The sequence below is a fragment of the Scyliorhinus torazame genome, chromosome 2 (genome assembly GCF_047496885.1).
Source record: "Scyliorhinus torazame isolate Kashiwa2021f chromosome 2, sScyTor2.1, whole genome shotgun sequence".
In the NCBI taxonomy this organism is placed as follows: domain Eukaryota; kingdom Metazoa; phylum Chordata; class Chondrichthyes; order Carcharhiniformes; family Scyliorhinidae; genus Scyliorhinus; species Scyliorhinus torazame.
In genome coordinates, this window is record NC_092708.1 from 218021084 (window position 1) to 218039433 (window position 18350).

An 18350-nucleotide genomic window follows, 5' to 3' on the forward strand; every position below is an offset into this window, starting at 1 on the left:
CCTGAAGACAGTGAGGATCCAAAGATTTCTGTCAAGGCCTCAGCAATTTCCTCTCCAGCCTCCTTCAGTATTCTGGGGTAGATCCCATCAGGCCCTGGGGACTTATCTACCTTAATATTTTTTAAGACACCCAACACCTCGTCTTTTTGGATCTCAATGTGACCCAGGCTATCTACACACCCTTCTCCAGACTCAACATCTACCAATTTCTTATCTTTGGTGAATACTGATGCAAAGTATTCATTTAGCACCTCGCCCATTTCCTCTGGCTCCACACATAGATTCCCTTGCCTATCCTTCAGTGGGCCAACCCTTTCCCTGGCTACCCTCTTGCTTTTTATGTACGTGTAAAAAGCCTTGGGATTTTCCTTAACCCTATTTGCCAATGACTTTTCGTGACCCCTTCTAGCCCTCCTGACTCCTTGCTTAAGTTCCTTCCTACTTTCCTTATATTCCACACCCGCGAATGCGCGAACACACGCGCCCTCCTGACTGGCCAGTTTAGTCCTCTGACATTCCAGGTGATCAGCCTGGTTGGAGGGCACCTGGCCCCCCGCCCCCCCCTTGCCGATCAACCATCCCACTTCTTGGGCCCACCCCCAGCCCATGTGCCGCATCCCTCCCAGTTCGCCTCCTGGCAGCTCCCACCCCCGACCTCCACTGTTACCTATTTTAGGTCCCTCCCATGTCAAAAAAATAACTCTTCCCCCCCCCCCTCCCCCCCTAGCAACAACACCCCTCTGTAACCCAACCCCTGCCATGTACTGGCTGTATGCATCTCCCCCACCTGACTCCCTTGACTAGCTTCCCGCTAGCCCGGTGACTCATCCCTCCGGCGCCCATTTGTCTCGCTCCTATTGTTCCCCAGAGCTCATCCCCCCACCCATCCACACCCAACCCCCTGATGTGTCCTGCTCGAGCAGTCTCCCTGCAGTAAGGGAGTTCAACAAAAAACAAGGGCAATCAAACAAAGACCCGAGACCGCTCCAGCTGTAATGCTGTTCCAGTTGTGCAAACAGATGAGTGATACCGATCATCCCTTTCTGGGCATTAATAATAACAACACACAGCAACACAGTACCCGCGTCACCCCCCTACATCCAATACCTTTAACCCCCATTGCTTCCAGGCCAAATTTATGTTACGTTGGAAGCTCCAAAATGAGAAAAACACAAAGAAAAGGCAAAAAGACAACCCAAAAGAGAGAGGGGGTACCCGTCCCCCCTCGACCATTGTACCCATAGACAGCGAAAACGGAAAAAAGCAACTACAATGTACCTGTGAAGCAACAAAAAATATAAAGTCCGTGTCATAATATCCACTCATGTATATAATGAGATGCAGACAGGCAGTGATTGACACACAGGATAACCAATGAACACACACAACACATAACAACCAATCACCAGAGAGGACACCATCACTATAAAGCACACAGGGCATTAAGACTCTCTCTCTCTCTACAGGACACAGCTACTGAGATAGTAAGAGTGCACAAGCAAGTGAGCATTATCACCATGAGGTAGAGAGTTAGTCTGGTCAAGCCAGTAGGAGGTTATCAGTTAGATTGATAGAGTGTCAACTCACAGCAGACTATGTACAGCAATCAGGAAGTTCAATAAAACAGTGTTGGACCATCTCCTGTGTCAGAAGCCTGTTTCTAGTTTCACTGCATCCAGTTGCAGTCAACGTTGAACCAACTTACTTAACACATCAGTCCATCCAAGAAAACTAGAAGTCCCACAGACAATAATACTCAAGACTCTGACTTTGGTCCGTGGGCCCTCAGTTCGGCACCAGTCCCTGATCCTTTGTGAACTCCATCGCCTCATCGGGGTCCATAAAGTAGTAATGCTAGCTCTGGTGCGTGACCCAATGCCGCGCCGGGAAAAGCAGACCGAACTTCACGTGCTTTATGAACAAAATCTCTTTAATTCTTTTAAAGGCTGCTCGCCGCCTGGCCACGTCCTGACTTAGGTCTTGGTAAATGCGCAGGACATTGTTGTTCCATGTACAGCTTTTCGTACTCTGCCCACTGAAGGACCCGCTCCTTGTCTGTGAACCTGTGGAACCTGACCACCACTGGTCGGGGGGGGGGGATTGTCCAGCGCTGCTTGGATCGTCTGGTCCGCTGTCCGGTCAGCCATCTTTGGTCCCGGGTCAGCTCCCACACCACTTTGTCTGCCCCTTCTTTTCCTGCTTTCGTTGCTTTCTGCTCTCCTTTGTTTCCATACAGCTCCGCACACTTCAATCAGCAACTTTGTAGCTGTCTTTGCTAGCGCTCAAAAGTTCAGAAAAGTCGGGAAACCAGGTCCAAAAAGCCAGCCCGAGTGAGAGCCACCGAATGTGCGACTCACTCCCTCATAGCCGCCATCGGAAGTCCGAAAGCAACATCTCTGTAGCATGTTTCCTTTTCGGAGTTTAAAAAAATGAATTTACAGGATGTGGGCCTCGCAGGTTAGGCCAGCATTTATTGCCCATCCCTAGTTGCTCTTCAGAAGGTGGTGGTGAGTTGCCTTCTTGAACCACTGCAGTCCATGTGGTGTAGGTGCATCCACTGTGCTATTAGGGAGGGAGTTTCAGGATTTTGCCCCAGCGACAGTGAAGGAATGGTGTTATATTTCAAAGTCAGGATTGTGAGTGACTTGGATATACAATTGGAAAGTCTTCTGAAAAGCAATTCCAAATGGGCAGTATACACTAGTCATGTCATGAGGGGACTGTGCAAGCTCTGCGCACATGTTCCCCATGTATTTATTTTGAACAGAATGGAGTGTGGAGCTATTGCTGATCTGCTTTGTGAAAATCGGAACATTATAAAACAAATTCCTATGGGAAAGGAATATTGGTGCAGCTTGCTGGTGACCTGAATCTTTGATTATGACAAATTGAATGTCACGTTCTAGTTTGAGCCTGGGGAGGGGGTTAATGTGGGTCCAGGTGAGCACGAGGTCGATGGAACCAGCCGAGGTGATTGCCATGGAGCTGGAGGCTTGGTTAAATCCCCAATGGAGAAAATACCTAGCAAGAATCTGTGGTTGCACCTTTGCTTCCTGGGAGTCTTTGTTTGTTTGTATTATTCTTGGATTTTACAGGTGACTATGTAAGTACTCGGAGCCCAAGAAGCGCCCGATGCAAATCGGTCTTTCATTGAACATACACAAAATGTCCTTCCCCCAAGGATCAGTGATTTATTAAAGCAGAATACCTCCAGTATCTCGCATGAGTAACTATTCATGTGTGACCCTACACAGTGAACTTTTATTGATAGGAGGGCATCACAGGCATATCTGATCCTGGCCTTGCTCAATGCTAACATAAATTCAATGCATCGGGGCTACAGGAAAACTAGATGATTTACTTTCCCTCCCTTGCCTGGGGCAAGAAAACGTTAGCTTTTCTTTAATCAATTTATTACGGGATGTGGGCTTCGCTGGCTGGGCCAGCATTTATTGCCCATCCCTAATTGCCCTTGAGAAGGTGGTGGTGTGCTGTCTTCTTGAACCGCTGCAGTCCATGTGGTGTAGGGACACTCATTGTGCTATTAGGGAAGGAGTTCCAGGATTTTGCCCATGTCATGTGACAGTACCTTTAAGAACTGGGTGTTTATCAAATAGCTGCAATGATGTCAGAGTGTGGGTGGAGCTGGGCTGGCTATCTTTCACTTTCGTTTTTGAGCAGGCAGCCAGTGTGTGTTTTAGTTTTGTTTTCAGAGTTGGATAGCTGCAGGCAAAGCAAGCAGCTGTCCAATGATCTCTCTCTCTACAAGCTACAGATTGTCTTCCGCTCATTTGAGGATTTCAAAGTAATACCTGTTTCTGTAGAGAATTTAAACCTGCTGTCTTTCTTTGAAAAGGGTTTAACATATGGATGTTGCTAGGAAAGATTAAGAGTTACTCATAGAGTACTGTACCTTCGGGGGAGTATTTGAGTTGATAGTTGCTAAGGTGTTTACTGTGTGTTTATAAAATGTTAACTGGATTCATATAATAAACATTATTTTGATTAAAAAGTACTTTAGATCTCTGTTGCATCACACCTGTAGAGTGGCCCCTTGTGCTCCCCATAACCAAAATCTATTAAAAGTTGTGGGTCAGGTGAACTCCATGATACACTTTGGGGTTCTCTAAGCCCTGGCCCATAACAACCAGCAACAATGAACGAACAGCGATATATTTTCAAGTAAGGATGGTGAGTGACTTGGAGGGGAAACTCCAGGTAGTGGTGTTCCAGGTATCTGCTGCCCTTGTCCTTCTAGATGCTAGTGGCTGTGGGTTTGGAAGGTTCTGCCTAAAGAGCCTTGGTGAGTTCCTGCAGTGCATTTTGAAGATGGTACATACTGATGCTACTGTGCGTCGGTGGTGGAGGGTGTGAATGCGTGTGGAAGGGGTGCCAATCAAGCGGGCTACTTTGACCTGGATGGTGTCAAGCTTCTTGAGTGTTGTTGGAGTTGCACTCATCCAGGCAAGTGGGGAGTATTCATTCACACTCATGACTTATGCTTTGTAGGTGGTGGGCAGGCTTTGGGGAGTCAAGAAGTGAGTTACTCGCTGCAGGATTCCTAACCGCTGAGCTGCTCTTGTTGTCACAGTACATGGCTCGTGCAGTTTAGTTTGTGACCAATGATAACCTCCAAGAAGTTGATGGTAATGCCATTGAATGTCAAGGGGCGAGTGTTTGATTCTCTCTTATTGGAGACGGTAATTGTCTGGCACTTGTGTGGCATGAATGTTACTTGCCACTTGTCAGCCCAAGCCTGGATATCGAATATCTGGCATCCCAAACATTGCCTTGACTCAGGAGAGACTGGGTAAGCAAACGAGGCGTGGGTCCCGAAGTTCGGCCGGCGTGGGTCCTGAAGGTGGGCAGTTGGCCAAAGTGGATCCTGGGAAAAAAAAGTTTGAAAAACACTGGTCTAAGGCCCTCTCGCCATATTATACTGGGGAACTGGAAACCATATAAAATCCTTCAGGCTGGATGCACCAGATGTTTGACATTAAATGTAAATGTTATTATAAATATAACCTGCAATGCCAAGCCATTGAAGCATCTTGTGTGCTGTATGAAAAGAAACTGATCAGCATTACAATTTATGTAATGTCAAATCTGAACTATAATGTAATATTCTTCTACAAGTTTTATGAATAAAATGTAATTTTGGAGAAAATAAAATCAAGTTAATCGATTGGGAGGGTGGTACATCTGGCAGAGCGACCATTACTTAAAGGAAGACTGTAGGGGGAGAGTGTACTTTTCTATGATGGATAGCAGGCAGTGATATAGAGCAGCACACAGTATGCTTTGGGTCAGGACCTTCCAGATGGTGTTGCAACAAATGGCAAGTGGGGCAATGTGGAACAGCACCAGGAGTCACTCATTTGAACGGATTTAAGCATCCCTGACACTGTTCTCAAGACAGAATTTCACTACACATCCTCAGTTTGTGTCGTGGCAGCAGGACAAGGCAGAGCAGTATTCTACAGTAGATTAGACGAGTGACACTGTTGTGGTGTATTCTGGTTGTAGTTTTCAGAGCAGGTTCACCCAGGTTGTTATTTTACTTGGTCACAGTGAAATGACCTCCATGAAGAAAAACATGTGTTGCAAGAAGTCCCTTCGAGTTGAAAATGTTTTATGGCCACGGCAAGCACTTTGAAACTGCAGGTTTTTAAAAAATACCTTCTCGCAGATTTCAGCAGGCATCTTGGGATGATTTTAAATATAGCTAGAAATGGTCAAGCCTCAACTTGTAGAGCCCATGGTTTGAGAATGCGAAAAGGTAACTGGCAATAGCAATGCAGGCAGAGACAAAATTGGTGTTGTGGATCTTAAGAATTTATCATGATTTGCATATTTTCACCCTTTTCCAACACAAACCCCAAACAACATTTCTCTGAAAGTCAAAATTTGGATAACTGCTGCTTAAGACTTTTGTTTCACATGAAATTTTGTGACCCTGTATCCCCATTACCCTACCCTCAAAAACTCTGCTCCCCTCCAGAGTGCCAACCCTATTTCAATTTACAAATAATTTAAATACTTACAGATATTTAATTCCACCTGCCAGCTCTTAGACCATTGCCCATCTTATCAATATATCTCTTTATAGTTCCTTTTCTCTGAAATAATTATCTAAATTTTGACACCGCTCCCTCTAAACCTATAACCACATCCTTGGTGTGTGGGATTACACATGCACACACACAGTCACAGGCAATGAAGTCATCTCGGAACTAAACATTGGGGTACATCATTGCCCACTTCCAAATACTCTGAAAACTGTCATCAATTTCTACTTTATTATTTCCTGTACTTGCAGCATTTTGTTTTAAGGTGATGGCATTGTGGTATTGTCACTGGATTAGAAATCCAAAGTCCAAGGGCAATTCTCTGGGTAACTGGGTACAAATCCCACCAGGGCAGATGGTGAAATTTGAACTCAATAAATATCTGGAACTAAACGGCTAATGATCACCATGAAACCATTGGAGCTGATAGTAAAAACCCATCTAGTTCACTAATGTCCTTTAGGGAAGGAAATTTGTTGTCCTCACCTGGACTTGCCTATTTGTGATTCCAGATCCACAGCAATAAGACTGACTCTTAAATACTCTGACAAGCCACTCAGTTTAAGGGCAATTAGGGATGGGCAATAAATGCTGACCCAGCCAGCGACACTCACATTCCTTGAATAATTTTTTTCCAAACTCATATTTTGTTTTATAATGTACCTGTGAAGAGCTTTGGGACACTTTATTATGTTACAGGAACTAGATAAATAGAAGTAATAGTCTGTTTGTTATTGTGGCTCATGATGTAATCGGAAAAGAATGATATCCATAACAATTTGACCAATATTTCCTCATCATCAATTAATATAAATTACATTTATTATAAACGGGAAAAGAAATTCACATTGCTTCAAATATGTCCATCTCTAACAGTTTAACAGCACCTTGCGAACAACTAGTGAAAGCAGCATGGCTGAGTCAAGATGAAGCCATGAAAAACTGGAAGAGGAACAGGTTCTGGTGGCCTGGGAGTCTGTTGCAAGTGAAAATACAGGTTAACCACACAGAGCAGCCCACTACCAGTGTACCAATGGGAAAATAATTTATGAATAGCCATTTGGATAAAGTCCCAGAGGGCATGTGGAAGAACACTCGTTAGAGTCAGCTTTTTCAGAGGTGGGGTACAATTAAGACTCAAATAAGAGCAAAAAATATAAAAAGGAACAATTTGAAAGGCACCTGTACCTCATCATTTAACCAGTTGTAATTACACAGAGTTCCAATGTCCTTTCGTGTTATCCTCAGTTTGAAGCCAGTGCTGAGTACTTCGTCAGACTCTCCACCGTCAAGGGCTTTCCTTACAGCCTCCACCATTTTCTGTAACAGAAGACCGCAAGTTACCAAAGCTGCAAAGAGAAAGCAAAAAACAAACACTGCAAGATCACTTAGCAGCTGTAAGGAGAAAAATCAGGGTGGAACTTGTCTGAGAATGGAAAAATAAACAGTTGTTTTTACAGGGGTCAATTTTTTTTTCAATTAAGGGGCAATTTAGCGTGGTCAATCCACCTACCTTTCACATCTTTGGGTTGTGGGGGCGAAACCCACACAAACACGGGGGAAATGTGCAAACTCCACACGGACAGTGACCCAGAGTCGGGATCGAACCTGGGACCTCAGCGTCGTGAGACTGCAGTGCTACCACTGCGCCACCATGCTGCCCTCACAGGGGTCAATTTTAATGGGAGAGTACAGCAAACAGTAAATTTGCCCAATGATGCCGCGGGAGAGATTGAGCTCTCAGTTCTGATTTTGATATGCAAGGGAGAAACTCTGCCTGAATGTGAGAGGAACAGTGCTGTAGTCTTTCTGGATGTAATTTTTTCAAAATCTCTCACATTAGATCTCTTCCCAATCTGCTTTATTTTAATGAAAAAAGCCAAGTATTCCTAGTCCCTTCTATCTAAATGTCGTCAGCCTTGATATCACTTCAGTGCCCCTTTTGTACCTTCTCCAAGACTTTACCCTCCTTACTGAACTGAGGCATTAAAAATTGAACATCATATTCAAACCAATTATTGTATCAATCTTACTTTCTTGTCAATTTTCTTTCACTCCAGGTTCTTATTTATAAATCCTTTAAAAAAAATTTATTTTTAAATTCTCCTTTTTCACATTTTCTCCCACATTTACATCCATCAACAATAAACAATAATCAGCAAGAAAGGTCAGTCCCCATAATAACAACGATCCCATCTACCCACCAACCCCCAAACCTCAACCCGCATGTTTACATAAACAAATGACAAAAAGGAATCAGGGATTACCTGTAGTACACCCTTAATCTTACACAGCTCCCACCCCCCCACCTTCCACCCCCCCCCCCCCCCCCCCCCCCCCCCCCCCCCCACCGCAGGTCTCCAGCTCCTCCTGTCCACTGCCTCTTGTAAAACTCCTCCTCCTAACCTCGGTTCCTTCCCCCAACTTTCCACCCCGGCTAGACCACTCGGACCCTGTTCTGCCAGGCTCTGATGCTGCAGCCCCTCCCCCCACCTCACTCCCGTTCACTGGCCGGCTTAAACCGGCCAGCGTGGAGGCCCCCGCCCGGGTCCCTTTCCCACTTGCCCGGCCCTAGGAAAGCCCAAAGATCCCCTTTTAGCACACAAACCCCGCATACCCACCTACACCTCAAAGAACTCTCATTTCGAGTGAAAGTCCCGTCCCTTCCCTTGTCCAAATATATACCACATTGGCTCCTTTAATCTCTACACCCGCGCGCAGTGATACAAAAAAGAAGAAAATACAGTCATGAGGTTACATCGGCATATGGCCATTCCTCAATTTGTCAGTTCTGCCACAGTCCTTCTGCTTTCGCAAACTCTTCCGCTGCTTCCGCCGTTCCAAAATAAAAGTCCCTGAGCTTGTAAGTCACCCTCAGCTTCGCTGGATATATAATGCCGCACCGCACCTTGCTAATGTACAGTGCCCTCGTCACCCGGTTGAAGGCAGCCCGCCTCCTTGCCAGCTCCACCGTAAAGTCCTGGTATACACGTATACCAGCTCCAGCCCACCGCATCACCCGCTTCTGCTTAGCCCAGCTCAGGACCTTCTCCTTCACCCTGTACCTACGGAAGCACAGAGTCACTGCCCTTGGCGGCTCACTCGCCTTTGGTATAGGCCTCCACGACCGATGAGCCCGATCCAGTTCATATCGGGAGGGGTCCTCCCCCTCCCTCAATAATTTTGTCAGCATCGCGGCAAAGTACTCAGTCGGCTTCGGTCCTTCAACTCATTCGGGCAGCCCCACAATCCTCAAATTCTGTCGCCTGGATCGGTTTTCCAGGTCTTCCATTTTTCCTCGCAGATCCTTGTTAGTATCCATCACCTTCCGCAACTCTTTCCCCATCGAGGCAAGTTGATCACCGTGCTGCAATAACGTTTCCTTCAGCGCCTCCCCTTGCTCTCGCACCTCCGCCACTGCGCTCGCCACCTCCGTCCTCACCGGGGAAACCGCCTCCTCCACCAGCACACTCAAAACCTCCCTCATCTCCTTCCTCACCGTCTCCATGCATTTCGCAATCTGCGCCAACTGCTTTTCAAATTCCGCAGCCATCACCTTAGTAATTTCTTCAGCCGTAAGCAGTGCGGCCTTCCCTGGTGCTCCAGCCTCCATTTTTCATGGTGACCCCGCGGTGACCTTTCCACTCCCCGACGGACCTCCAGCTGTTTTTTCCCCGGCCGTTTTCTTGCTCACCCTCGACATTTTTCTTTGTTCCTTTTTTCCTCCTGTGTCTCCACTGTGCCTCCTCCGTGCCTTCTCCCTTCTTCTGCCGCCTCCGCAGACCCTGGGACCGGGCTTAAAGCCCCGAAAATGCCGTTGCCGACCGGGAGCCCTCCATTGTGCGGCCGCCTCCCGCCCGCCGTCACCGGAAGTCCCCTTATTTATAAATCCTACATCCCCATTAATGCTTTTTTCTAAAAGCAGCTTGATCAAATTTGTTTTCACACTTTAGAAGAACTGTGAATCTGAATCCCCAAATCCCTCTGATTCTCAAAGTTTTGCCAGTATATTTCATCACTTTACTCTTCTTAAAATGTATCTTTATATTTCTCCACCTTCCATTTAACATCTCTCTAGCTAACCTACTAATCTGTCTGTGGTCACCTGCTTAACTAAACTGGCTCCAAATGTTTGTGCCTGCAACTTCTAGTGTTCCCCCTAGCAGATCATCCATATATATTGAGAACGACAGACCCAACAGTGACGAATGACACCATAATTTAGATTATTCCTTTCTGAAGCACCTCGATTGACCTTCTACTCTGTTGCCCAAGTAACCAAGTTCCTGGTCTGTGCCACATTCACTTTAATATCATGTGGCTTAATTGGATCAATTGGTTTCCTATGTAGCATCTTATCAAATGCATTGCCTTTTTCAAGTATGCATTACCTCTCCTGATCCAAACCCATTACATCTATCTCCCCTTATTTTTTTTTTAATGTTGAAGTCTCTGTAATATGTATCTTAGCTATACCTCCGTAAATTGGGGAAGATCTCCTCTTTGCTCTTTACTTAAGATGTTTAGATTTTCTTTTAGGATTTGAGAAGACTGAAATTTGGCAGATGCTATTGCATCTCCTTCATCCAGGTACAATCGCGCTGCCACTTCATCTGATAGGTCACGCTCTATATTCTGCTCCTGAAAAAAGAGAAAACGAAGAGAGAATCACAAAAATAGAGACAACACACTAAATGCATTGCTTGTAAAAGTAGTGTGTGACTAAGGCATATAAACTACAAAGTTCCAGGTTTGATCCCTGGTTCCTTAATGAGCTGGTTTCAGCCCAAGTAGCAGCTCAATGTCACAAATGGTGCCAGTGCCCCAACTAAAGAAAGACAAAATCAGCTACTGGTCCTGATCATAATCACTCAATGCAGGACAGAGCTTTGCAAATACATTAGGGATAGCTGCTTGGTCAGAGAGCACCTGTGTAGCAGAGTCAGCACCTACGAAGGGAAACATGAGAAGGAGAGAAAAGAGGTACGAAATGAGGAAAACAATAGCTGCTTTGAGAAACCCAATTGCGTTGATGAACAATTGTTACAGACAGGGTTTAGGGAGAACTGAAATCATTGCACCTTTTCCCCTACTGCCTGTATAGCTTTGGAGGAAGATGCGGATGTTTCTTAGCCTCTCCACCCCAGAGTGTGGGAGATTCCCTTGAAGAAATGAAGGTTCAGTAGGTCACGAAGTTCGACACGTCCAGTTTCTTTAGCAGGAGGTCAAGCTTCTTTATAGGAGGGCTTGGAATCAGAATAAGGCTGAAAGACTTTTAAGATGCAACAGTCAGGGCAGTAGGATGGTGAAGTGGTTAGCATTGCTTCCTCACGGCGCTGAGGTCCCAGGTTCGATCCCGGCTCTGGGCCACTGTCCGTGTGGAGTTTGAAAATTCTCCCCGCATTTACGTGGGTTTCGCCCCCACAACCCAAAGATGTGCAGGGTAGGTGGATTGGCCACGCTAAGGGGCTAAATTGCCTGAGGAAGGAGCAGTGCTCCGAAATCTAGTGTTTGAAACAAACCTGTTGGACTTTAACCTGGTGTTGTAAGACTTCTTACCATGGTAAATCGAGAAATACAACCACATATTTTATACACATTCATTCCATCACCCACACTTAATCTTCAGTTTTCATTTCAAACTCAGATGAGGCACAACTAAAAGTGAAGATCTTTTGGCATTAGGGGTGGCTTTAAGGCAGGTTTGTTCACAGGACTCTAATGCCTTCTATTCCCTTCTTTAAAAATTCCCAGTTATGTTTTGTCTAGTGGGCTAGAATTGTCATAATGATCTGGTGATGGTGCTTTGGGAACTTCAAGACCAACAGGCATGTGACTTCTGGTGAGCTGTGGGGTTAGAGGAGATTCAGGCTTGCCTCTGCTTTCCTAGAAAGAGTTGCCTTTCACAGGTTGAAGAAAAATGTTTGGACCATGCAAATTTCTGCTACTGCAGTTTTTGCTGCCTGCACATCTCCCTTCAATGGCCACTTCCTCAACCAATGAGTTCAATAGATCAGTTTCTGGTACATTGACAAATCTTATTTCTGGGATGGTAGTGGGTTGTAAACTGGTTTTGAACTCAGGAAGGGTTGATTCACATCCTGCACCTATATTCAGTGGGCTCTGAAGCTGAATTTGGTAAATTTTGAAATTTGAACTTAACCATTTGGTCTTTTAGTGAGAACTTCTACACTGACTGCACTTGTATTTCCCTTATGGTGTTCACAATTGCGGTTGAGTTTAGGATATAGTGGGCGAGATTCACAGTTGCCCAACATCAATATCGGAATCAGCAATCGGGTGGAAAGCCCTTCAGACACCCAAATCGGTAGCAGCGCCGGTTTGATGTCGGTTTTCTATCCTCCGAGACGGCATCATCGCATTGCGTGCCGCACGCTGTTGCAATGGCATTGGAGCGTCCCTGAAGGCCCTCCCCCATTGCTCCACCCCCGATGGGCCGAGTTCCCGACCGCACTTGGGGGCATGAGGTCTCAGCGGTCGGGAACCCGGCGCGATGACTGCAGACTGCGTCCAGCGTTGCCACACAGTCAGTTGGGAGCCATGCTGCTGGCCGGGGGGGGCTTCTGCGAGGGCTGGGGGGACCAGTGGGGGTATCCGGGGGGCAGTATTTGGCAGGTCAGGTCTGTGCTCGGCCGACGCCATGTTTTATGGCATGACCGCTGCAAGTCATCGCCGTGCGCACGCGCAGCCATGGACCTGGCCATTCTCCAGCCATGGGAGGCGGGAGTTTTCCCTGGAGTGGCTGCTAGCCCCTCACCGGTTGGTGAGGGGTCATCTCCGATTTTGGCCACAGTTCCCACGCCGGCATCGGCACTTAGCCTCAAAATCGGAGAATCCAGTCCAGAATCTATCCTTTGCCTTCAGTGATGAGTTTCCCCACACTCTGTCCCATGTCCTCTAGGACACGACTGCTCACAGGTGACCGTCCAATTTCTGCTACATTCCCATGGCACAGGTGGGGCATTACCCTCACTCTCTGCTAAATTCGGCATGGTTTACTTTGGCCGTTGCAAATTTTACTGGCTTTCCTTTATCCTCTTTAATCCTGACTGGCTCTACCAACCTCTGCAGGATTTTAGATGTTTCCTCAGCCCTCTTCAACTGAGCAGGATTTTGCTTGTTTCCCTCAGCTTCGCATCTCCGTGGACTGCTCTGAATCATCTGGACACAATGCCATGCTTCCAGCTAAGTAACTGCTCAGCAACTGGTCGACGCCCCAACTCCACCCCCAGCATTGGTAAGCTCAGAATTGCGCTGTCACCTGATGACCGACTTACCGTGCAGGTAAACTTTAACGGAGGGAAATTTCAAGCGTTCTGCCAGTAAGCCCTTTCGCCAATATTTGTATTTCAGGTGGCATCTCTGCAACCTTTGCTACAATTAGGATTTGAAGATGGCTACTGTCCCAGAGGACAGCTCTCTTTTCTTAAGGCTTGGGACACAAAAGGAGTCATTTTCCCTTTGGGCAAAGAAAAATTCTGGTAGGTACCCTCATCCTAATCTGAATTAAAGTTTAAAATCCTAATGGTTACAGACACTGGTTCAGCTACAGAGACAGGGCATCGCTGGTTTCTTCAGCAATTTTCTTTTTGGTGTCCAGATTTTCCACACTGAAAGCACTACGTGCATCTTCCCAACTGATTTACTATCCAGATTCTTGCTTTTAAAAGTTGGAGAATGATCAAGTTTTTCCTCCCTGTTCTCCTTTTCTCTTCAGCCTGTTATTGTATTGTCCACCTCAAACCTTTCTCTCCCTGGCTTATAGGAGTTATTAAACCCAAGTTTATTTTGAGCTAGAGGTTTATGCATCAATTTATGGTGTCACAGAAACCCTACAGTGCAGAAGGAGGCCATTTGGATTGAATCCCATGATCTTTTTGTGTATTACAGTAGAAGGGTCCAATCCTCAACTGGCCACTTCAACTGCTTTACCCTTTTCTAATGAGAGTAAAAATGCTTCCACATCCCACTCATCTCACTTTGGCATCAATTGGAAGTACTTTAAGAGTTCAGAACTCGATCCTGAGCGAAGGTAATTTCTCTCACTAGGATGTGCCTTCACTGGGTATAGTGGCCTTTTCCTATTTATTTTGAGCTGCCGGAACTCCTTCTTGTTTTTCTCTCTCTGGAAAGTTTGTTCTATCTTCCTTTCTTGGAATTCTAACGCCTTCTCCTTCCATTCTTGTCTCCCTCTTTTCCCATCACTTTGGTCTTTCCCTTCCTCCTTTTATCTCTTCTCACTCTCTATTTTCCTTTCTTTTGCTTAAGAGTCCTAGCTCTAATCACTCTTACAGGCACATTTTAGCTAAGGTAACTCATTTATTCAGATTTTGTATTTTCTACATGTTCTATGGGTTCGATTCTGGCCTTGGCTGACTGTCTGTGTGTAGTTTGCACATTCTCCCAGTGTCTGCATGGGTTTCCTCCGGGTGCTCCGGTTTCCTCCCATAGTCCAAAAATGCGCAGATTAGGTAGTTTGCCCATGCTAAATTGCCCCTTTGTGTGCCCAAAGATGTGCAGGTTAGGTGGGCTATAATCAATTGGGAAACATTACTTAAACGGGTGAATGTGGACAGGCAATGGCAAACATTCAAGAACCACATGGGGGAACTGCAACAACTGCTTATTCCTGTCTGGCACAAAAGTAAAACAGAAAATGTGGCCAATCCATGGCTTACAAGGGAAATTAGAGATAGCATTCGATCCAAGGAAGAAGCTTACAAATTGGCCAAGAAAAACAACAGGTCTGAGGATTGGGAGCTGTTTAGAATTCAGCAAAGAACAACCAAGGGATTGATTAAGATGGAAAAGATAAGAGTACAAGAGTAAGCTTGCTGGGAATATAAAACCAACTAAATGTTTCTATAGGTACATGAAGAGAAAAAGATTGGTGAAGACAAATGTAGGTCCCTTACAGTCACAAATAGGGAAATTTATAATGGGGAAAAAGAGAAATCTGAACAATCAAATACATACTTTGGTTCTGTGCTCACAAATGGGAACACAAATAAGATACCAGAAATGTTGGGGAACACAGAGTTTAGTGAGAGAGAGGAACTGAAGGAGATCAATATTAGTAGAGAAATGGTGTTGGGGAAATTGATGGGATTGAAGGCTGATAAATCCCCAAGGCCTGCTAATCTACATCCCAGAGTACTTAGGGAATGGCTCTAGAAATAGTGGATGCTTTGGTGGTCATCTTCCAGGATTCTATAGACTCTGGAACAGTTCCTAAAGATCGGAGAGCAGCTAATATAACTCACTATTTAAAAAGGGAGGCAGAGAGAAAACAGCGACAGGATCGCAGAGTCAGCATGGATTTACGAAGGGGAAATTTACTGGAATTCTTCAAGGCTGTAACTAGTGGAGTTAATGAGGGGGAGCCAGTGGGGGTAATGGTTTGAGATGGGTAGAAAACTGGTAGGCAGAAAGGAAACAAAGAGGTAGGAATTAACGGGTCTTTAAAAAAAAAATTACAGTATCCAATTATTTGTTTTCCAATTAACCTCTGGGTTGTGGGGGTGAGATCCACACAGACATGGGGAGAATGTGCAAACTCCACACGGTCAGTGACCCAGGTCCGGGATCGACCCTTGTCCTCAGCGCCGTAGGCAGCAATGCTAACCACTGCAGCACCATGCCGCCCAAGAATTAACAGGTCCTTTTCAAATTGGCAGTGACTAGTGGGGTAACGCAGGGTGCTTGGACCCCAGGTATTCACAATGTATATTAGTCATTTAGATGAGGGAACAAAATGTAATTTCTCCAAATTTTCAGGTTACAGAAAGTTGGGTGAAGGGAGGATGCAGAGATCCTACAGTGTGATTTTGAAAAATTGCGTGAGTGGGCAAATGATTGCCAGTTGCAATATAATTTGGATAACTGCAAGTTAATCCATGTTGGTAGCAAAAATGGAATTTGGATAACTGCAAGTTAATCCATGTTGGTAGCAAAAATGGGAAGGCAGACTATTATCTGAATGGCCATAAATTAGGAGAGGGGAATGTACAACGAGTCATGGGTATCCTCGTACACAAGTCATCAAAGGTAAGTCTGCAGGTACAGCAGGCAGTAAAGAAGGCAAATAGTATGCGAGCCTTCATTGAGAGAAGAACTGAATACAGGAGCAGGAATGTCTTGCTGCAATTATACAGGGCCTTGGTGATGTCACACCTGGAATATTGTGTGCAGTTTTGATCTCCTTATTTGAGGAGGGATATTCTTGCTAAAGAGGGAGTGCAGCAAAGGTTTATCAGACTGATTCCTGGGATGGTGGGACTGACGTATGAGGAGAGATTGAGACGGTTAGGATTGTATTTGCTGGAGTTCAGAATAATGAGGGGAGATCTAATAGAAACCTATAAAATTCTAACAGAATGTTCCCGATGGTGGGAGCGTCCAGAGCCAGGGGTCACAGTCTGAGAATACAGGGTAGACCATTTAGGACAGAGATTTTTTTTCACCCAGAGAGTGGTGAGTGTAGGATTTGTTACCACAGGAAGTAGTTGAGGCCAAAACACTGTTTTCAAGAAGCAGTTAGATATAGCGCTTGGGGCGAAGGGGATCAAAGGATATGTGGGGCGGGGGGGGGGGGGGGGGGGGGGAATTAGGCTATTGAGTTGGATGATTAGCCAAAATCAGAATGAATGGCGGAGCAGGCTCGATGGGGCCGAATGGCCTCCTCCTGCTCCAATTTTCTGTTTCTATGTTTACGGGGTTCTGGGGATAGGGTAAGGGAGTGAGCTTCATTGGATGCTCTTTCGGAGAGCAGACCCAATGGGCTGAATGGCCTTCTTCTGCAAGGTAGTGGTTCTATTCTATGGATGTTCTAATTCAGAGGTGAGATCGAAGTGCTCACGCAATATTTTTAGCACCTTGAGTCTTTGTGCCTGTTTTTCAAAAGTCCCATATTACAAGCTATTCAATGGTTAAAGCTGCTAACTTTTGCCAAGTTAAATCCTCTTCTCCTACATATGATTTCACATTAAAGCTAACCATTCTACTTTCTAGTGTAAAGACACGAAACCTGCTGCCCAATAATTTTAAGGCACTGTGTCACAATTCTATCAAGTCAAATCCAAGAAACATTCCTTACCACGTTATGTTCTTTCATTCTCGCAGTTGGGTTTCCTCCAGTCATCTGCAGGACCTTGGATTGATCATCAGACCAGATCTGTCTATCGGTCAACATAATTATCCAAGTTAGTCCTGATCTTCCCACTTCACCAGCCTTCACAATTGTCAGTCTATTTTTTTGCAATTTCAGTCACTGACAACACGATTTCATAAAAACATCAATCTTCCCCTCTTGCGCCTCCTTTCTATTGGGATGATTCTTCCTGTGACACCCTGATATGCATTTTTGCCACCGCGAACTTCAGCTGCTCACCCCAGGCACAGTCCCAAGTTAATGCAATGTCGAATAATCTTTCTCTTATCATTATCCACATCCCCCAACGCACTCCTGCCAGCATATAATCCACATGCCCTCTGATCAAACACACTGTATCATGGCCCACAGTGCAGCAAGTCTACTCTGCCAGCGTTGATCTGTGACAGAAATAGGTCTGTACTGCCAGTGTTGACCTAGGCGAGGTGACTCTTCACTGCCAATGTCAATCTGTGCCAGAAGCACTTTTGATTTCTAGCAGACTTGTAAACTGGACGGGGTGGAGAGAGAGAACGCAAGAGGGCAGTGAGAGAGAACACGACAGGGCGGTGAGAGAGAACGCGAGGGGGCGGTGAGAGAGAACGCGAGGGGGCGGTGAGAGAGAACGCGAGGGGGCGGTGAGAGAGAACGCGAGGGGGCGGTGAGAGAGAACGCGAGGGGGCGGTGAGAGAGAACGCGAGGGGGCGGTGAGAGAGAACGCAAGGGGGCGGTGAGAGAGAACGCGAGGGGGCGGCGAGAGAGAACGCGAGGGGGCGGCGTGAGAGAACGCGAGGGCGCGGCGAGGGCGCGGCGAGAGAGAACGCGAGGGGGCGGCGAGAGAGAACGCGAGGGGGCGGCGAGAGAGAACGCAAGGGGGCGGTGAGAGAGAACGCGAGGGGGCGGTGAGAGAGGGCGGTGAGAGAGAACGCGAGGGGGCGGTGAGAGAGAACGCGAGGGGGCGGTGAGAGAGAACGCGAGGGGGCGGTGAGAGAGAACGCGAGGGGGCGGTGAGAGAGAACGCAATAGGGCGGTGAGAGAGAACGCGAGGGGGCGGTGAGAGAGAACGCGAGGGGGCGGGGAGAGAGAACGCGAGGGGGCGGGGAGAGAGAACG

At 46.3% G+C, this 18350-nt stretch overlaps 1 protein-coding gene across 9 annotated transcripts in view; it reads right to left on the reverse strand.

The window, feature by feature from the left end:
- The window catches only part of LOC140395751 (sentrin-specific protease 2-like), a 117859-nt gene that overhangs the window by 47394 nt on the left and 52115 nt on the right, over positions 1–18350 (reverse strand). For all 9 annotated transcript variants that reach the window (XR_011936309.1, XR_011936294.1, XR_011936299.1 and 6 more), the window contains exons 10-12: positions 17185–17266; positions 10545–10709; positions 7257–7388 (exon numbers count right to left, since the gene is read on the reverse strand). Coding sequence is in view for 5 of the 9 variants with exons in the window: in XM_072483930.1 (XP_072340031.1) it covers positions 7257–7388; positions 10545–10709; positions 17185–17266 (379 nt within the window). In the remaining 4 variants the exon portion in view is untranslated. The remainder of the gene's footprint in view (positions 1–7256; positions 7389–10544; positions 10710–17184; positions 17267–18350) is intronic.